The following is a 20,414-nucleotide window of genomic DNA, read 5'->3' on the forward strand; positions in this document are numbered from 1 at the left end:
AGAACAGCTTGGTGTAAGACAGCAAAGAAAGAAATTGCAGAAGTGCAAGTGGGAAAGCAATAGAGTGTTTTCCAGTGGAATGACAATAGGTAGGTAAAAGTTGGAGAGCTTAAAGGAGATGTTGTGTGGGCAGACAACCAGTCGTGGATTGTGTGAAGGTGACTGGAATGTTCAGTCTTGATGAGGTCTTGGGTCTTATTAGAAAGCAGCTATTGCAGGAATAAAAATAATCTATCATGTGATTTATTATGACCTTTTAGGATTGCAGACTGTGTGAGTATTTGAACTTTCCATGAGAAAATAAGATTTTGGTTGGTCCATGGAGAGAGTAGCTGATGTATTATTGGAGACAGGGTGGACATAAGGTTAGAGGGAATCCCAGAATACTGCAAAAAACCCACAGCAAATCACTTTGTGTGCATGTGCCCAAGATCTTCAGAAGGACAGAAGGAGACCCAATTCTTTGCTCAAGTAACCTGAGGTTCACCACCATCTGGGATGCAAAGCAAGCAGAGAGGTTTCCAAGAAGTTTCTGTTGCATCCTGTCAAGATGAGAGGAATGGTTTTAATTGTTATGGACAAAGATGTATCCCTGGGATATCCTCCCTGATTTTGAAGTAGCACCAGTGATTAACTTGGCTCAGTTAACATGCAGATGCATTGTCAGACTCGTAATTGTGAAAGTTTTAATTTCCCAAAGCTAGAAGAAAGATCCTAGCATGGTCACACATGGCTACTGTGATTCCACTGCAGGAGCCTCCAAGGTGTAAGTTGGCAGGGCTAGTTCGGGGTACCTGCAGTCCTGGGCACAGTAAGCAAATGAAGGGGAACTCTTGGTCAGCGATATACACATTTACACCCCACTTAGATGACATCTGCTGCAGTGTCTGTGGAGCTGGAAAAGTAGAAGAGCTAATTCTGTTTTCTGTGGCCTGTAGCATAGCAGAATGCTTTACAGTTGTCTGTTAAGTCTTTGCTGTCATTGTGGATGATCTTATTTACAGTCAGAAAAAGACCTCTGACTAATGGTGGTGTGCCTTGACTCTGTAACTACAGATGGACTTTAAGAGCAGGTCTCCAAATCTCTCTGCGCTCAGGGAAGGATGGTTCCTTGGCTCTTGATAGTGTAAGTAGTGTGGATTTGCCCCACCGTGGGCAGGTCCCGAGCATGGCAGTGAGTCTTGTGGCAAGGAGTGGAGGCTGCGTTCCTTTCTGTTCTGGTGGAGTTTGGGGCTCGGTAGAGCTGTGATTTTTTTCTTTTTCCTTAGCCCAGTTACTCTGTGTGAGAGGCAGAAGAGAGGTCCTTTTACAATACTTGTTTTAAACATTGCATTTGAAAGTCTGCATGTACCCGTTTTTGAGGCTTGCTGAAAGAAGGTAACGTGGAAAACCTGACGGCACAGTTTCGATGACACCTTAACAGCGTGTAACATAGCATATACACAGCCTATCAATTAATTCTGCATTTCTTTTTAAAATTAACCTGGTTACGTAAAGAGAAATGGTTCCATCCTCCCAGCCACTGCATGCCACAGCAGAGAGAAGCGTGCCGGCAGCGGCCCCTGATACCTTGGTCTTTGCCTGCCGGAGAGCTGCAGTTGAAACCTCCTAACGAGCAGCTACGCTCCCCAAGGCTAGGACCTGAATGATAAATGTATATTTGGCAAACTGATTAGTAAAGCCTTTGCACACTTGGCTAGTTGTATCCTGTTTCCTGGAGGGGTGCCAGATGGAGGAGAAACGGAAATGTAATGGATTGCAGGTTGGGTTTTTTTTTCTGTTGGTTGGTTGCAAAAAGGCTGAATAAACAGGAGTTGCCTTGAGGTAGGCAAAGGTTTGCTATTTGAAGTCACGCAAGCCTTGCTCTGGCTCAGCTGTATTTTGTTTCCAGTGCTCTGTAGGTTGTGTTTTAGTGACAGTAAGATTGGGGGATTTAGTTTAGCTTTTTTTAAAACAAAGCATAATCCCCAGCCTCTCTGGGGGGAGGGAGAAGTGCAGATGCCTGACAAGATGCACACCAGCCTGTTCACTGGAGAATCTCAGCAGAGCTGGGGCCAGAGCTGCCTGATAGACATTTACCAGGGCTGCCGCTTGCTGAAGCGTGTGCCAGGTAATCAAAGTCAGGTAGTAGTCTTTGAGTGTCAGAATAATCTGGTGATACAGAGTCAGTTAAATTTCACTTGATTGAAGGATTTCTATTTTTGTTTTGAACAGTTTTTAAAATAAACATGTGTTTTGCAGATCACTGGCACTCTGGGGTTAGAGACCCAGCATGGGTCTGTTTACTGCTTTCTGTTAGCAGTAAACTTTTTAGGAAATCATTAAAAATCAAGGCCATGAAATATTGCAAACCTCCCTCCACATCCCCTCAGATGAAATTAATGCAGTTGATTTGGGCAGCTACTGACACCAAAATTAATTTTAGGGGGGGTGTTTAGTTGCCATCTGGAATTTTTCGTTTATGTTGAACATTGAAAGTATTTTGAAAATTCATGTCACAGCTCCAAAGTCCTGTGGTTGTTTGCAGACAGGAGAGTTCAAGAGTAAGTATACATTGACTCTTTATTTTCCTTCTGGTTTCAGAGCTGTTTGGTTATACACAAGCCACGTAGACACACTTTTCTCAGCAGTCAGGAGATGCCTTTTTGAGGACAGAAGCAGCTGAGATTTAAGCATACTCGTAATGATGTCAGAGCCATAGCTGTGGCGATTGGGGTGTGCGTGTGAATGCAAGGACTAAATGCTAAGTCTGCTTTATCAAACAAATAGCAACACAGTGTACTGAAATCAAATAGCATCTGCTGCTGTGGTCATCTTGCTGTTCGTGGGAAGCCATCCTCTTCTCCCTGGGTTTATAAATAAAACCATCTACCTTTTGACAGTTGGATTTGATAAACTCTGTCAGGCAGCGTTTCATTAAGTCATTAATTCTGCTGCAAGTAGATTGATGTAGGCATCAAATGCTTTGGGTAATCTCTTTTATGTAGTTAGAGACCAAGATAAAAATGTAATAATGCTGCTGTGTTCCAGCAAGCCAATACTTCAGATGATGCTCGTTATTTCCTTCATTTGCCTCTTGGAAATTATATTTTCCCCTTAGTGTGGCTGGCTTGCTTTGCAGTGCCCTGTAACAGCAGAGGTGGGTTTTGATACTCTGTAATGTTTGTTAAAGCACACAGACTGGTTTTTAATTATTAACACTTACTCCATTGTATCTCATATTTCCACGGGATGATTTCATTGTCCAACCTTCTCCAGTAATGTTTTTTGCTTAGCTTAGATAAGAAACCAAGTCTGAAAGCACATACTTTGGCTAAAATGATGGTACTTTTGGGAGCTATGGATTACCAGGTGTTCTGCATTATTGCCTTTTAATAAAATAACCTTGTGTCACAACTATTAGCAGCTCAACAAAGATTGGACCGCACAGGGTCTGCTGGTCAGGATAGAGGGGAAAAAAGGTGCAGGGGAATTGGGCGTTGAGCTCTTTGAAAGCAGCTGTTTTGGCTGCTGTTCCTGATTTCCTGCTTTGTGTCCTGTGGGGTCTCCTGTATTTATTACTTTTAATATCATGGTGGTTTTCACAATTTACTTTGTGTTTGCATCTAGCAGTCCAAGTTTGAACCTGGCCACGTCTTGGGAGAGGGCAAGGATCCCGGTCCCTTTCTCTCTCCCCCAAAACAGTTTTATTTCCTGCAAATTTCATCCAAATAGCTGACCAAAAAGATGAAGTATTACCAAGTCTTGGTTAAAGTCAGTGGGTGTCCTGTCAGTTGTCAGCACCGTGAATGTACCCTCCTGGTTGTGAATAGCTTCTTCACATCTGAGATTCTCACAGAAAACTTGTCCTGCCTCATGTTAGCATCTAGCTATTTTTACTTAAATTGCAGAGTTTCTTTAGAAACTGCAGCGTAGATTAAAAACACACGAGCACAAGGGCAAGTGTTTCAGCACAGCAATTCTGAAAAACAAGAGGATCATGTTGATAGTTGGTAAATGGATTCTTCCACCCTAGTACCACAGGGAGATTCTTTATCATTCGGGGGGGTAGGGTTGTTTTTTTTTTCCTAGCATGTTTGCAAAAGTATATCTGTGAAGCTCAGTAATGCATTTCCATCATTAAAAACGTGCAGTGACTAAGGCAACTAAGTCAAACATGGTAGCTCATGAGTATGGCATAATCCCATGCAAAGTGAGTGATTGCTTGCTATATGTGATGTATCAGTGATTTTCCTTGTTAGATGGCTGTAGAAATACTGTATTTTGTGACTGAAATTATTATTGCAATTTTGTTTTCCAGGCGACTGGCTGGCAATGATCTTTCTTTTATCCATCCAAAGGCCTTGTCTGGGTTGAAAGAACTCAAAGTTCTGTAAGTAATCGTGTTTTAGAGCTTCATAGCTAGCTGTATGCTTTCTTAGTGCACAGCCAGGCTGTTTGGTAGTAGGCTGTTTGGAAAAAAAAAAAAAGGTACATCTTGTAGCTGGAGAATCCCAAGCAGGAAAAATCCTAAAAAGAAATTGTAAACATTCTGTTGCTACTCTCCACCCTCCCAGTTCACTCCAACAGGTGCCCCGACATCATCAGGTAGTACTAGGACTCAGTCTTTGTCCTTCTACTGGGGGTAGAAATGATTTCTATAGTTCAGTGCTTCGTTAGGTGAAAACAACTTGCAAAAAAAGTTTTAATAAAAAATAATTGGAATCATGTATCCTGTTTTCCTTTCTGAGATAAGGTTATTAATTTCAGCTTTTTTTCCATAGCTAAGGATAAAAAGAGCTTTCTGTTGTTTTGGGGGTTTAAAAAACTGTGTCCAGAAATTGTAACACTTATGCTGATGTAAGTGTTTACAATTCATATTAGGGTAGTAGATAGTTAATTAAACAGATACTGAAAAAAAAATATATAGTAGGAAAGGACCCTGAGGTTGTAAAGAAAGAATCATGAACAGGCAGCACAAGTAGGGTACAGATAAGGAAACTGCCCATCTGCAAATACTACTTAATAGGGTGTTTTGTAAATTTAATGCAGAGTGTCAAGCCACTTGAGGTATATCAATCAGGATACTCTATGCTGGATGTGCCTGAAATTCTAGTGGTTCTTGAAAAATTTGAGACTTGGATATTAATTAACAATTAACTTGTCCACTTATCTTTTATCTCAGTATGCACCAACATCTGAGAAGATTTTAAAATGCATGAGATCTCAGTAGTAGAACTCATCACACAATATGTATGTTTTCCCAGAAGAGAAGTTGGTGGTAAAAAAACCCACCCAGTATAACTTCATTCAGCTTGGCTGTTGTTCCATTGTGTATGTTTTTACTGGTATGCCCAGAGGGGCTTTGTTGTGAGTACACGTTGTACCTTAGATTGCTAACGCATGGTGTATCGATGCAGCTCCAGTAAGAAATGGTTTGTGTATTACAGAGCATGGATAGGATGATTTCACAAGAAAATAATACAATATCATTAATTGCAGCAAATTTATATTGGTGGTGGTCAGCCTCTTCTGTGAGTTCCCAGGGTCAGCATACTATGGCAGAGGTTTTTTTCCCTGCAAAGTAATGCAGTTAATTAATGCCTTGTAAATAAAACCAAAATAGGCGTTTTCTTTGGTCTTGATAATTCCACATGCTTTTATGTACAGTAAAAAATCTTATGAAACCATAACAAGACCACAGGCTCTTCTGTCACCTCTACTATTGATAAAGATTATTGTCAAATTCTACTTTACTAACACAGTGGATTTTTACAGAACCCTCCAGAACAATCAGCTGAAGACTGTACCGAATGAGGCCATCAGAGGATTAAGCGGTTTGCAGTCCTTGTAAGTTTGCTTTGCTTTTGTTCTTGTATTGTCCTGCAAGTTCCACTTTCAGTCACTCTGTACACATTTGCTTCAGTCTGGAGAGTGCTGAAGTATCATCACGTAGGTGTAATAATGTTCCTGGACTTTCTCATACTTGCAGTTTCAACCGAAGCAAAGTTTCCTCAGTAAACTTCATAAGGAATTTTATTTGTCATCTTTGATGGGGTGACCCAAATCCAAACTCTTTCCAAATCCAAACACAGGTACACTGGATAAATGGAGTGGTGGTGGAGTGAAACATTTATCATCCTTCTTGCATGTCCTAAGGTGTTTAAGCAATTTTAAAATGTTGTGCAAAAATGAATCATGCCCAAGTCTTTTGTATCCGGAGGAGGAAAAGGGCTTTCTGGGAAGGAGTATTGCTTGAGACACGCATAGTATTGGTTTTACTGGGAGGTGTTGAAATCACACAGACAGTTATGAACGCCTCAGCCATTATTGCTAGTTGCTCATAAGATATTTCATATGTGCTTATACTATCTCATGCCTTATTATGTTTTATAAAGCATCTTAATCAGACCTTAATAGTTAGTTACAGCTCTCTAGGTGGTAGATGCTTATCACTGCTGTGAGGAGGCGGAAGGGGGAAGGGCTTCAAATTTTTCCTCCGTTCTGCTTACCTACAGAAAGAGGGCAGATTATCTGTTCTTTCTGTGCCAAAATTCTGGTTTCTGGCCTGAGATCCTGCTGCTTTCAGTGTTGCATCAGAATAATTTTGCAAGGGAAAAAAAATTAGTTTTGCAAAACAGCTTTGCAAACTATTGCCCAACTCCTGCAGAGATGGGTCTGCGTTCCCTCAACTTGGATCTTGGCTGCTGTCTTCTCATAGTTTCTCAGGTATTCCCACTGCTTCCATCTGAAGAAAGCCCAGTAAGCAGCACAGGGCAGAATAAGGTTGGCCGCAGCCTGTCCCGCTGGGGACTGGGGACTGCCACCTCCCAGCGCGGCTGCAGGCCCACTGTGCTGGGCTGCTTTCCGGCAAGGAGCTCACATGTGCCACGGCGAGCGTGGGAGCAGGAGAGAGCGGCGAGTTTTGGTGCCACACATTGGCATGGGCTTTTCCAGGCTTTTGGATCCAGGAGGAGGGAAGATGCAGGTTTCCATTTGCAGCTGTTTTGCAAATTTGATGTCCGTGTTTCCCTCCTTTTCTGTTACAGTGTGTGTTGGTCCGAGGGCCACAGTCTGCTTTGTGGAAATGCTCTATGGATTGTAATAAAAATCCTTTGAATTATATGATGTCATTAACCCTTCAGCAATTATTTTTAAAACTCCCAAGAAACCCCAAAACAACCCCCCCCCAAAACCCAAGAAACTGAAACTCCTTCCTGGCTTCCAGCATAGCTGTGATGCCAAGAAAAGAAACTACTTCAAATACTGTTGTTGAAATCATCCATTTAATTTTCAACGAACGTGCTTTTTTTCTCTCTGCTTATTTAGAGTCAAGTTCTGTAGTTAAAAGTTTAAAATATTATATCTTCAGTTCCTGGTTTGGTGATAATTGTATGGGCAAAAGGGAAGGAAACTAATAGATGTATAACTTCAGCCAGCATCTTGTCTCTTTCTTTCTTTTTTTTTTTGTCTTTTTAAAAATTCATGTATTTTTAATACGATTGGAAAGCAGATTATGGTAGAACCATTTAAAAGAAGGAGACATTTTAGTTGTTGAAAAAAGTCCTGGACTGATTATGTAATATCATATAATGTAACCTGTATAATCACTTGACATAACATCATTGTAATTAAAATACAATAATAACAGTTGAAAGTGTGGTGAGGTTTCCCTTTTTGGGAGCTTCTTGTTCATAGTTAATTCATCAGTATTAGGAAACTGAAAAAAGAGGAAATTGGGTTAATAAGTAGCAACCTACTTGTTACTTCTTTTTCTGAGGAAAACAAACCTGGCATTTCAGAATAGCTGCTAGAAGTACAGGGGGTAAAGTCAGCCTGGAAGTCAGCAGTATCAGAAGCTCAGAAAGATTTGGTTTGCGGGGACTGGGGCGGTTTGGTTGGAGTTTTTCCCCCCTTTTCTTCCATTGATGTGGATCAGGCTTTGGATTGTCCCCCAGTTTGTTCCCAGGAAGGATATCTGTCTGCATTGCAAGGTCGCCATCCCTGGGTGTGTTTAACAGACGGGTAGATGAGGTACTCAGGGATCTGGTTTAGCACAGGACAGGGATGGTTGGACTCGATGATCTTAAAGGTCTTTTCCAACCCAGTGACTCTGTGATTCTGTCACTATAGTTAGAACTGGCAGCAATTTGAGAATAAATTGACTTTTGAGAAAAGTGTAGTGAGAAATGCAAAGCACTTTCCCTGTGCAGTTTGGTTCCTTCATCAGAATGCATTTCTGTCGTTTTAATGAACTTTCAGTTTATTGCATCACTCAGAAAATGAACATGTGATTATGCTTTTTCCCTGCTGATGTAGGGACCACCTTCTGGTGAAGGAATGTGGGACTGGTCCTGTGGATCCTGTGTGTGGGCATGGAAACGTGTGTCAGCACGCTGCTTTATTGCACCTTTTTGAAAAGGGGAAAAAAAGAAAAAAGACAAAGTGATCTAGTTTTTTTTTTTCTTTCTGAGGGAATTTGTGTGAGGAATGGATTTAAAGCTCCTGAGCTCCTGTGACCTTCTTCTAAAACAAATAACTCCCTGCAGAACATATGTTAGAAAACCTCCTTCTACCTTTTTAACATACAACCTCCATCCAAACCCTGCAACCTATTCACTTAACTGACACTTTTGGCAGTTTCCTGGTTTGCTCTGAAGTAAGCTCAGGGAGATTTTTTTTTTTTGTTTTTCTTGGTGAAGACACAAATTACTCCCTCCTAAAACTTTATAGGATATTGATAATGCTTTGGTTTGCAATGCTGCAGAACTATCCAGTGTCTCTTAGCTGTGCTGCAGTTTCTGGTTGCGTGGGAAGACGGTTGCCACACTGTATGTATTAACAAGGCCAGTAAACCTACCTGGGTGAAAATAAAGATGATGGTTACAGGAGCTTCATGATGTCTAATGTTTATATTACATCTGGAGAGTAGCCAGCCTCGTTCAGAATAGTAAAGACAGCTCTTTATTTTTTGTTTACATTGGATACTTTCCCAGCACTGGCCTCCAGAGGAGAGTTAGAACAGAGTCCTTTTTTTATGAAGGGGAAATTTAGCGAAATGAAAGATTTTTAATGAGTGGAAACTTGCTGTCTAGTACCCCCCCAAAGCTTACCTGGCAGGATGTATTCTCACGTGGTAAGATGCTGTGGGACTGTGGGACTGCCGTGGGGCTGTGAGACAGAAGGCACTGGTTGCCCAGTTTGTGCCAGTGGCTTTTGGTAGCAGAGAAACTTGACAAATAAGGAGCTTTGTGAATGTGAACAATGCTCTTGATGGGTTTCAGTTACTGTAAAGCATCAACAGTGTATGTTAGTTATCAGGAGGTAGTGAAATGGCACACTTTGTACTTTAGATTTGGAATGGAATCACTCATACCATTGAAATGATACCGTTTATTGGCAAGCCGGGGGTCATATGGAGAGCCGCAGGCAGTGAAGCAGTGTGCTGCTCTGGCAGTGTGTGCAGAGCCTGAAAGGGCCAGGAGGCTGTTTTGGAGGGTTATTTCAAGTGCTTTAGCATCAGAACATATTTGAGTGCGATGACTTGCTTCTAATTTTTATTTTTTGGTAACACTGCTGCTTCTGAGCTTAGACCCAGAATGTGGGCATTTGTAAAACAGCTCTTCTAATTGCAGCAACTTCTAGGTTTGGTCTACTTCACCCCAGAAGCCCTACATATGACTTTCAAGACGTAGCGCAGCATATTCTAGCACAATCCTCAGTGTGTGACAGATACATATATGTTACTTGGACAGGGACTTTCAGGTTCTTTGGAAAGGAAATCTCTTCCATTCAAACTCAAAAACCAAAACGCTGCTAATTTTAAATGGGCATTTGCCATCAAATCCATGAATCATTTTCTGAAAGCTTGTCAATAGCTGCTAACGTGTCAGAGGTGATTTATGATAACTGTCGTTCAGGAATCACCAAGGTGTTGTCCCTGCACATGTGCCCACATGCAGGGAGTATTGGAGCACTCTGCAGTGATAGTTCAAAGCGCTGCAGCTACACTTTTATGCCAGATTCCCAAACTCGTGGGTACTGGGACCATGCCAATGTGGTACCTGACTGTGATAGCTCCTGCCTTTCCCTTTGTGTGGGTGTTCACCTCAGCTGCAGGGTAAGTGTCTTCACACACGTGGTCAGCAGTAATTTTCTGGCTCCATAGCTGGGTCTGCTCACAGCCTCTGCGGCAGGATCATAACCAGTTTTGCAGTCTGCCTTACTATCTCAGAATGCTGGAGCAGGCTTGAGGCAGGATGAGGCAGGAGGCGTGAATGGGCAGAGCAGGGATGTGATGATACTTTCTGGGAGAGGGAATTGGTTTGGCCAAGGCAGGACTGGGGTTTCTGGTACAGGATTGAAAGGGGAGCAGGATCTTGCCTTGTAGGACAAAGGTGTATGGGAAAAGGGTTGAGGCAGAGGATGGATGCGTGTTTCAGTCAGGGCACATTTAAAATACTTGCTACAGCCATGCATTTCAAACTTTTCCTTATTTTAGGAAGGATTCCTTATACAGACCAAGTTGCATCTGTTTCTATTAAAAAACCCAAACCCAAAGGAAATGTAGAAATGTTTTGCTGGAGCTGTAATGGAACAGCACAGCTTCAAGCCCTAGTTCATGTTGGAGCAGTTTCAGCAAAGTAAACTAAACATATTGAAAGGTGTCGGAAGGGAAGATCCCTGAATTTGAGAGGACAGTGCAAACACTGTCTTGAGTCAGAAAATACACAGTCCTAATTGTGCTAGTTCTTTCTAAAAGAGTGGTTTATGGCTTCTGTTGATAGCTTTCGTGATTGTGGATTATAAGAGTTTTCAATGCTGGGGCATCTGTAAGGACAATTTTGTTTGGGAGGCTGTGGAAGATGTTAATTAACAGCAATAATTAGGTGAAGTTAAGAAGCATTATATGGTTTTACATGTAGTATGCACCTTTACCAGTAGCAAGTGGTTTTTCAACTAACCAGGTTTGAATGGGTTGCCTCTAGAGCTTCTTGAGGGACCAGCCCTCAAGGAGTCCATGGTAAATAATAGGGTTAAGCTATCATCGCCAGAACGGGAAAGGAAAGAGTTCACACACAGTTTCTTTTTAACCTGCAGAAACAATACAAACTTAAATAGGCTTTTCTCCCTTGCTTCTTATTTTTTTCCTAGACTGAAGAATGTGTAAGAGCTGTCTTGAACATGTTTGTGTTGAAAAATCTTTAAATATGCAGCAGTTGAAATATACTGTTTTGTGAACTTTTCTTACTTGCTGAATGACAAGAATCTCAGTTTTCTATGCTATGTTCATCTTCAGAAGCTGTTCTGGTTTTCTTAAAAGTGAGATAAGGTTTGTGAATCTTTGGGACTTTTTTTTTTAACTACCTGGGCTTGCTTAAGGAACTGCTGATGTTTAAATAAAAACTGGGAATCTTAATTGGGATGGATGTTACACAGCATGTGGGTAAAGATCAGCTGAATCCTCTCTGGGTAATTGGCAGCAAACTTGGTAGGGTTCTGACTGATACCATCTTAAACATTTAAATGGAAGAAATAGATGTGCTGGCACATGAGTACTGGTGGTTGAAATAGCTTTGGCATGCATCATTAGCTTCCGAGAGCTGCTGTAAATTTGTCTTTGAATAAAGCAAGTCCTTATATTGATGTTCTGGACACATGAGGTACAGATTGCTGCTGCTTGATACAGTGAGAAAATGTGCTGAGGATTTTAAAGTACCTCTGTTAACACGGGGGGTTATTGCCTTGCATTGGAGCAGAATTTCCTAGGTACCAGGCTTATCAGTACTCGACTTCAGAACCTAAAGATCTACTCTAGTGTTATTTGAGCGATTTCTTTGTGGTTTTTGAAGGAGCACTTTAAAGACCATAGTTCTTTAATGATTACCATTCAGCAGAAGTGGTTTAACACAAGAGTTGGGAGTGATTTTCCTTTTATTAACATCAGCGTTAAACTCCTGCTGTTAGTACAAGGCTGTTAAAATTTCCCAGTTGCTGCAGCCTGGAAGGTTGAGTGTGGTCACAGGCTGGAATAGTAGCTGCAAACAGATCTGCCGTGGTCTCCTCTTACCAGGCAAATAGTGTTAAGAAAGTGTCTGGCAATATCTTTCTAATGAGTGTTCTTATTAAGATGAGGTTTGAGAGATGTATCCCAGAGCCACAACACCTGGATGAGCTTTGCAGTGAAGAGCGTGGCTGACTCCTTGGGGACCTCTGCAGGGATGGCCACAGAGATGCTGCTGGGTATTTGTCCCAGGAGACCAAGAGTTGATCCTGACATGCCTCGTGAGATTATAGGAAGAGAGGGGTGTTTTTCTCCCCCTACTGAGGTTTTTTGCTTATCTTGCATTCCTGATCCCTCCAGCCCAGCTGGGATCACACAAAGCTGCAGGTTTCACAGTCTGGCAACAGCGTGATCCTGCCTGTGCAGCAGCAGGATGCTCTGCCTTGCCTTCCCCTGGTTGCAGCCTAGCACCTGTCAGGGGGCTTGGCTGGCTCCTGAAGATCCCAAGGAAACACTGAGGAGATTTGGTGGGTTATTTTCCTTAAACTCTGCACCAGCAATGAATAAAATCATATTTCCCCCCCTGACTCTCCTCCCCACTATAATATATTAAAAAAGTAGGCTGCCATGCTGTGCTGCCTTCTAGGTATCTGCTGTCTGGACATGAGCATGCTCCTTGCAGGCCTGGCCTGAGATTTGTAGTGGAAAGCTTTATGGAAATTTGAAATATACTGGAGTTGTGTGTGTTTATATTGCTATTAAAATATTTCAGACATTCCCATGCATATATGTGTGTTAAACTTTGGAACTTTGATTCATTTGAATTGAGGTAGGAGTTTGTATTTGTTTTACAGTTTCCTCAAAGGTGGAGTTAATTGTTTCAAGGCCTTTAAGTTGCTGAGTTCTTTATGTGTTTTAACAACATCTCAAATACTGATATAAGAGCGGCTGGATATAGGTTTCTATCATCTTCCTGCTCTTTCTTCTTGTGGAGTTGGAGTTTGTGTGAGTAGGGAACCTGACAGGTAATAAAATGAAGATGACAGGTCTGTAAGTGAACTCTGAATTTATATGCTAAAATGCAAAAGGTCTCTCTCACTGCCTATAGGGAAGCTGGACTTGGAGTAGCTTCTGAAAGGTGAAGGAATTTAAGTACATGCTGCAAGCACTAATTTAAAAACCATATTCTTATCTTTAATGCTGCAATGGAAAAGCACGGTCTTTGTAAAAGTTCAGTCCAAGAGAGGAATATTACCTGTACTTTGCTGTCTGCTGGAGCTAGTGAAGACTCTTTTATCCCATCTTAAAGAAAAGGTGTGGTGTTTTGTGGAAGCTGTCAAATACTTCAGGTTTGCTTTTCCCTTGTTTCACAAAGTGCCCAGTTACGAGCACTTCACATTGATCAGAAGGATTAAACTGGAATCTTGTGCAGTGAACACAATGTAAAGAAGTTTGAACTATTTGGGAGAAAATAACTGTGGTACATCAGGCTTACACAGAGATATGAAGGAACACAAAATACGTGGATGAGAGACAAACAACCAAGTTAGCTAAAAATAAGTCTTGTGATAGGGCAACTAATAACAGATTATACCCAGTTATATTGTGTGTGATCGCAGTGATATCCAGTGTGGTTCTTTTGCTGCTGTGCTTGTTGCTATAACATTTGTAAATCACAGGTTTCCCTTTCAAAACTCTTAAATGCAACTCAACCCAAACTCCAGGCAAACCATTTGTTTTCGGTTGCTTTATTGATCTATCTGTTGGGCCCTGGGAAAACCTTGGGCTGACACAGCAATCTACAGATGTAGAGATTGGGAAGTTGCTATGCAGATGGAGAGTGGGAAACAAAAATAACTGCAACATCATACCCCATCTTTCTCCTTGACTTTGGCTGTATGATTTGGCATCACTAATTACTTTCAGCTCTATTCAGACGTGTTTATTAAGAGGATGCCAGATGCCAGCCCTCTTTCACCTGCCAACCTCCCTGCTCAATGCCAGAGGTGGGCAGTGGTCTTTTTCCACACCCCTCGGTTTTACTGCTGTGAGCAGAAGATTAACGTGGCAGACTGGGTGGCTGCAGAGAGCCATCAGTTTAGGATGCAGAGTTATTTATGTACTCAATCCATTTGTGCCAGGGGATGGAGCTCTTGGTGAAGCAAGTTAGGGATGAAGGGTCCGTTGACTGCTCCATGATGTTCTTTGTTCTCCCCTTCTCTCTTGTTCTGTGTGTCCATCCTTCCTCTGGTCATCTTCTGCATTGACTGTGGGACAGGAGGAGCCGGGCCGGGGGCTTCGTTGTGTGGTTGATTTTCCAAAGTCTGCTTGAGTGAATGGACTCAAGTGAGGAGCGCAGGGGAAGTGCAGACAGGTGTAGACAAGTAGTTACAGGGACTGAGGCCTGCCTCTGAAGGTATGCTGCTTCTCTTAAAAAGAAGGAGGGAGAGAAATCAGTTGAAGAGAAGACTCGGATATGTTTATTCCACTGGAAGATAATTCTTTTGATCTTCAGGGAGGTGTGTGAATTTAGGAGAGAGAAGAAAGACAGGTAATTTCTTGTTATGTTTGTTTTTTCTGAAGCAGAGCCGCAGGCTTCCCCCCCCCTTTTTTTTTTTATTATTATTATCATCAGAGATTTAATTTCTCTGAAATGTTCCAGTCTCAGTGCAGCCTAAAAGCATTCAAACAAAACAGCACACACACCTGTCAGACCATGGGGCAAACGATAAGGGAATGCCAGTGTATGAACCATAGGAATTAGCTCTTTGATGTATAGTTTAGAGCTAATGGCACCTCACTCAGGAAAGAGCCTTTGACTTAAGACAGTTTTGTAAGTTCCCATCTGTATTAGTGTGTTTGCTGCTTAATTTGATGTATTTCTTGATTTATTTTTAATTACATGGAAATTCAGCTGTGACTTCCTAATAATTTGCACTATTTCAGTCATGTGCATCAGAACAACACAAAGTTCTTACACAGAAATAGATCAAGTGCATTAATTCTTGATCAACTTTGTGTTCTCCATTTGAATTTGGCATGTCCTTTCAGTGTCCAGAAGCTCTTTCACTACTGTTGAAGCTGTTGTGACTGTGCCCTGGGACAGATGTAGCACAGTCACTTGGTCCACTGTGCCAGCACACAAAGGGATGGGATGAACAGCTGGAGGCAATGACTCCATAAACTAACCCAGCTAGACTTTCAAGAGCATGTCTGATCATGGCTTTAGAAACATACTGAATGCTTAATACAACCCAAGAGCTGCACCGATTTGTATCATAAGGCTGATGGCAGAGCCTGTACCCATTTTGTCTGCCCAGACAGCAGCACACATACCACAGCTGGTACACCAGTCAGTTCAGAGCAGTTATGCAAGGTGTTTTTTCTTCATGTTTGCAGCAGTCAGTGCAGTTCAGCTGTGGTGTTGACCTAAAGAAGACAACCTCTGGATCAGAGGACAGTCAAACATTGCCTATTGCTCTCAGCCCTACATCGGCTTGGATTTGTTACCGTCCCTTTTTTGTATCTCATGGGCTATTGCTGCTGACCATACTCCTCATCACCTTAAGAAGAACAGCACTTTATTAATGTTTTGCTACATCCTTTGCTGCTGCCTGTTCCTGGGGCTTCTGCCTGTGTAAATCCAAACTTGAGATTTTAGTTTGGTTGTTTTTTCCACTTTTGTCCTCAGAGCATCTGGTGACAAAACAAAGTTGAAACAGGCCTTTTGCCTGCCCTGGTTGCCAGTGATTGCTTTTAATAATCCCCTTCTGTAAAGCAGCTGCTTGAAGTGTAGAGCAGTGCTGCAAAATGAAGCATATAGCAGCAGGCAGTGCTATTGACAATGTAGCTATAGGGATATTCAGTTCAAATGAGTTCTGCAATCTTACACCCTACCTCAAGCTACTGTTTTAGAGAGTTATTCCAGTATTAGCACCTGGGGGGCTGGGGTATGGGCGAGAGGTGTCAATATAGTTACCAATTCACTATAAGCACATGAAATTGTTAAAATGGTTTATTAAAAATGTCTGAGAGTGGTTTTTTCTGAAGCTGTCTTCTCTGGGCTCTTCATTTGCCTTTAAAGGTGTTGATGTGTCCTCCTGTAAACCTCCAAACTTTCCAATAATAAAGTAATTCAGTAAAGCATATTTAAGCTTTAAAAAAATTCAGGAGTAGTAGGCCTTTAACTGATCGTTTTACTTATCTGTACTGTGTAATTGAACCATGTGAATTCCTTCTGTTTCCATTGTAGGCGTTTAGATGCTAACCATATAACTGCCATACCAGAAGACAGTTTCGAGGGTCTGGTGCAGTTGCGTCACCTTTGGTTGGATGACAACAGCTTGACTGAAGTTCCCATCTACCCGCTCAGCAACCTCCCCTCCCTGCAGGCCTTAACACTGGCCCTGAACAAAATCACACACATTCCTGACTATGCGTTTACAAACCTCTCCAGCCTTGTTGTTCTGTGAGTATCGGGAACTGTATGTCCTGGGTGGCTTTGATTCTCTCCTCAGTTCCAGTTTTGATTAATCTGGGATGGCGCTGAAAGAAGTATTGTGCTGTGTGGTAGCTCAGTTGTCTAGTATCAGCCTATGATGCCAACAGGAGATGAAGAGGAGGCTGAGGGGAGACCTTATCACCACCTACACTGACCTGACAGGAGGGTGCAGAGGGGTGGGAGATGGTCTCTTCAGCCAGGGGACAGGAGATGGGACAAGGGGAAATGGCATGAAACTGCCCCAGGGCAGGGTCAGATTAGATGTTAGGAGAAAGTTCTTCCCTGAAAGAGTTGTCAGGGCCTGGAACAGGCTGCCCAGGGAGGGAGAGGGTTGAGTCACCGACCCTGGATGTGTTTAGCAGACGGGTAAATGAGGTACTTAGGGATATGGTTTAGCACAGGACAGGAACAGTTCGGCTCAATGATCTTAAAGGTCTTTTCCAACCTTGTGATTCTGTGATACCATGTGTACTAGGTGACCTGCAGAAGGCTTGCTAAAGCCCTTCTCCTAAACAAAAATTCAGATGGGCTGTGGGTGGTAAGATTGATGTATATCATCTTGACATCTTGCTTTAGTAATGAATATTTCAAACCAACAGTTGTCAGAAGAAAGCTTTTAGAGATGCTAAATGAAGATAATGTTGTCTGCCACAGAACTGTTTCGGTGTGCTCTTAAATATCTCAAGGGTGCATGGGAAAAAGTAGTTTGATTTACATGTTTAAATCCTATTTTTATCATGTTTTATGGGGGTTAAAATAGGTTACCTTGACTGTGGGCAATCTTCTCTGTGCCCGTGTGAGAATGTAATATTTTTGCCTGGAAGTGACAGACAGTCATCTGCATAATCCACCCCACACAGTGTTTTTTCTAAATCATTTAACTGTCTTGATTTCATAGAAGTATCTGCCAATTTGTTAACTGATACGTAACCATTCACTGGTTTTCCTACTTGTTTTGGTTTGGTTTTTCAGACATCTTCATAACAATAAAATAAAAACTATAGGAAAACATTGTTTTGATGGATTAGACAACCTTGAAACCTTGTAAGTATGCTTCTTAAGGTAATTTTCTGTTCAGTGTTTGGCCCCTTCCCAGCCTAATCAAGGTTACCTTACTGGTATGGTGAAGATTTTGCAAACAAAGCATGTGTGCACTGCACAGCACACACTACCAGTGCTCAGGTCCAGCTCAGGTTTCGGAACTGAAGGCTAGTATCAGTGCAGTGCTCCACCAGAACTAATTAACTATGTTGAGAAGCAGGTAAATATTAGCCTGGGTGAAATGTCACACTGGATGTTGTGGCTCTAATGTTCCTAGCCCTGGTGTATCATTGCATAGCACTCCATTGAGTCAGGTGGATATATCAGGAGTGTTTGAGCAGCCTTGTGAGTGATAAGGGACAAATATTTGTTTCTCAGATTTACTGTAGGATTAAGCATATTTAAAATACACTGCCAAAACTGTTGTGTGACGACAGGAGGGCCCCAGCAGGGTGTTTCTTCACTGTTCCTCCATGACTAGGTGGCCACTGCTGCCTGCCAGGGAGCCTGTTGCTCATGCATCCTTGCAGCTCCTGAACTGATCATGTGCAGGCTGGTAGAAAACAGCCCAGCTCACAGTTCCCAGCCTCTCTTATGGAGGTTCACCCAAGTTCACTTCAAATACTGGCAAAAATTGAGATGATGGTTTATCTAAACCAGACAGCCTTGTGTTCCTTGGGACAGGGATGGGGGTGGGAAGCATCCCATTCCCTTCACCATGTGTCTGTCATTCCTGCTGACAGTTCCCAGAATTGAGTGTCCGCAGTGACCAGATCCCAGGTCCACCATACTACTCCATCTCCAGAGTGCCTCCTTGGCAGGAATGGCTTTCATCCTCCCAGGCTACACTGCCCAGTTCCCTTCAACTCGCTCAGTGAATGTCTCATAAATCGTATTCTCCATCAGCAGTGTGTTTTGGTATGCTTAGGAGAATGCTAAATAAATACAACAAATGAAGGGAGATCAAGGGCATGTTAAAGCCAGTGATGACCTGTTAACACCTAGGGTTTGAAGGAGCCCAGGAATGCTGTGTACTCCAGCTGTCTTGTCATTTTCTTAGAACCTCAGTTGGACACTGTGTGAAAATACACGGAGCTGCTGTAAGACTCAGAATGTTTTTGCTGGTTGTAAGGAGCCCCTTTGGCAGAAAAAAGCCTGTAGGTCCTGACTTTTTAAAAGGGTAGACAATGGCAGGACAAGAGACAGAGAGAGTGGTGAGGATGTCCTGTCTCTGGAGGTGTTCAAGACCAGGTTGGATGGGGCCCTGGGCAACCTTGTGTAGATCCAGGCCTGGAGGTTGGTGGCCCTGCCTGTGGCAGGGGGGTTGGAACTCTGTGATCCTTGGGGTCCCCTCCAACCCAGACCAGTCTGTGATTCTATGACAGTACTGCTAGAACAGCGGCAGGTTAACAGATCCCAACAGATCCCTGTCACCGTCATGGATGCTTCAGTGGGATGAGTTTTTCCTCGGCTGCAGTTCAATAGTTAGAGTTGGTTTTGCTACAAAGTCTGCTATTACCTAATGGATTATTTGCTATTCATTTTATAACCCCCCCCAAAAAGTTTTCCAAGTAAGCTAATAAAGAGTACTCATTTGTATCTACTTTTTTCTTTGAAATCTTAGTTCATTTCTGTGAGTTGTTGAAAAACACTGAGTTTTGCTTTCCCTAAGGAAAACCTCATTTGACTTGCCTATAGGTTTATTCATATTATTAAATATGTTACCTAAGCTATTAGCTGGTTATAAAGCATGTACAACATCAGAAGACTAAATCTACGTTAAAAATCAGTTATTCTATGGTCTAGTTAAAGATGTTCTGATAGTTTTTTAACTTTCATTGAATTGTGTTTAAAAAAAATTATTTTAACAGTTCATGATCACTGCTAAGAATTGTATAATCTTCCTGCTTTGTTCTTCTAGGGATTTAAATTATAACAACATGGTAGAGTTCCCTGAAGCCATAAAAGCACTCCCAAGTCTAAAGGAGTTGTGAGTATTACTTATGCTCCCCTTTTACCAGTTTTCTTTCCCCTTTCCATAAAGGGAGAGAAGAGATTCCCCGATTTACGGATGGTTGTCTCATTATGCAGCAACCTAGATCAGACCAAGCTATGCTGTGCCGTGCTATAATTAAAGGAAAATATAATCATCAGTTAGAGAGGGAACCTACTGAAAATCATTTTGGAGTTATATAAACAAGCAATCTACTCAAGAGAACGATGAGCAGAGATCTTAATCATGAGCTGGTTTTGGCCTCAAGTAGCAGATTCACCAATCACTCATTTACTTTGTCCCCTCCTTAAGAGGGGAGGAAGGAGGAAGCAAGCATAGGGTCGTGTTTCCACATAAGAATTCCTTTCTAATGAAATATGTTCAGGTTAGCTGCTGCGTGCTAGGCAGAACTCGTGCCTTCAGAGTTATTCGTAGTTTGACTTCTGTTTTACTACAGTCCCACTTTTGTCAGGATTGGTAAATGAGTAGGTGTGAGGAAAATTACTATTGGTTGAATCTACTGGCAGTTTGTTTGTAAATGCTGTTTTTCTTCTTTGCTAATATCTGTAGGGGATTTCACAGTAACTACATCTCCATAATTCCTGATGGTGCCTTTGCAGGAAACCCCCTTCTAAGAACGATGTAAGTAGTTTTCATGCATCTATTCTTAGTCTTCTAGCAGATGGTGACTGTAAGAACAGTGATTTAAACCTGTTTTTCATTTCCTAGACATTTGTATGATAATCCTTTGTCTTTTGTGGGGAACTCAGCATTTCAGAATCTGTCAGATCTGCATTCCCTGTAAGTATCTTCTCAGCTACATTACAATAAATGGATATGAAATGCTAAGAACTCAAAATGAACTGTATCTTCTGACCATCTCTTACCTTGTAATT

General features: G+C 42.0%; 1 protein-coding gene across 2 annotated transcripts in view; it reads left to right on the top strand.

Moving 5' to 3' along the window:
• The window catches only part of LGR4 (leucine rich repeat containing G protein-coupled receptor 4), a gene marked incomplete at its 5' end in the record, with an annotated part of 83,161 nt that overhangs the window by 48,750 nt on the left and 13,997 nt on the right, over positions 1-20,414 (top strand). For both annotated transcript variants that reach the window (XM_084270496.1, XM_084270497.1), the window contains 7 exons: positions 4,301-4,372; positions 5,758-5,829; positions 16,236-16,451; positions 17,457-17,528; positions 19,447-19,515; positions 20,089-20,160; positions 20,248-20,319. In XM_084270496.1, the coding sequence (XP_084126622.1) occupies positions 4,301-4,372; positions 5,758-5,829; positions 16,236-16,451; positions 17,457-17,528; positions 19,447-19,515; positions 20,089-20,160; positions 20,248-20,319 (645 nt within the window). The remainder of the gene's footprint in view (positions 1-4,300; positions 4,373-5,757; positions 5,830-16,235; positions 16,452-17,456; positions 17,529-19,446; positions 19,516-20,088; positions 20,161-20,247; positions 20,320-20,414) is intronic.

The sequence above is a fragment of the Gallinula chloropus genome (assembly GCF_964237585.1).
Source record: "Gallinula chloropus genome assembly, chromosome: 14".
Taxonomy (NCBI): domain Eukaryota; kingdom Metazoa; phylum Chordata; class Aves; order Gruiformes; family Rallidae; genus Gallinula; species Gallinula chloropus.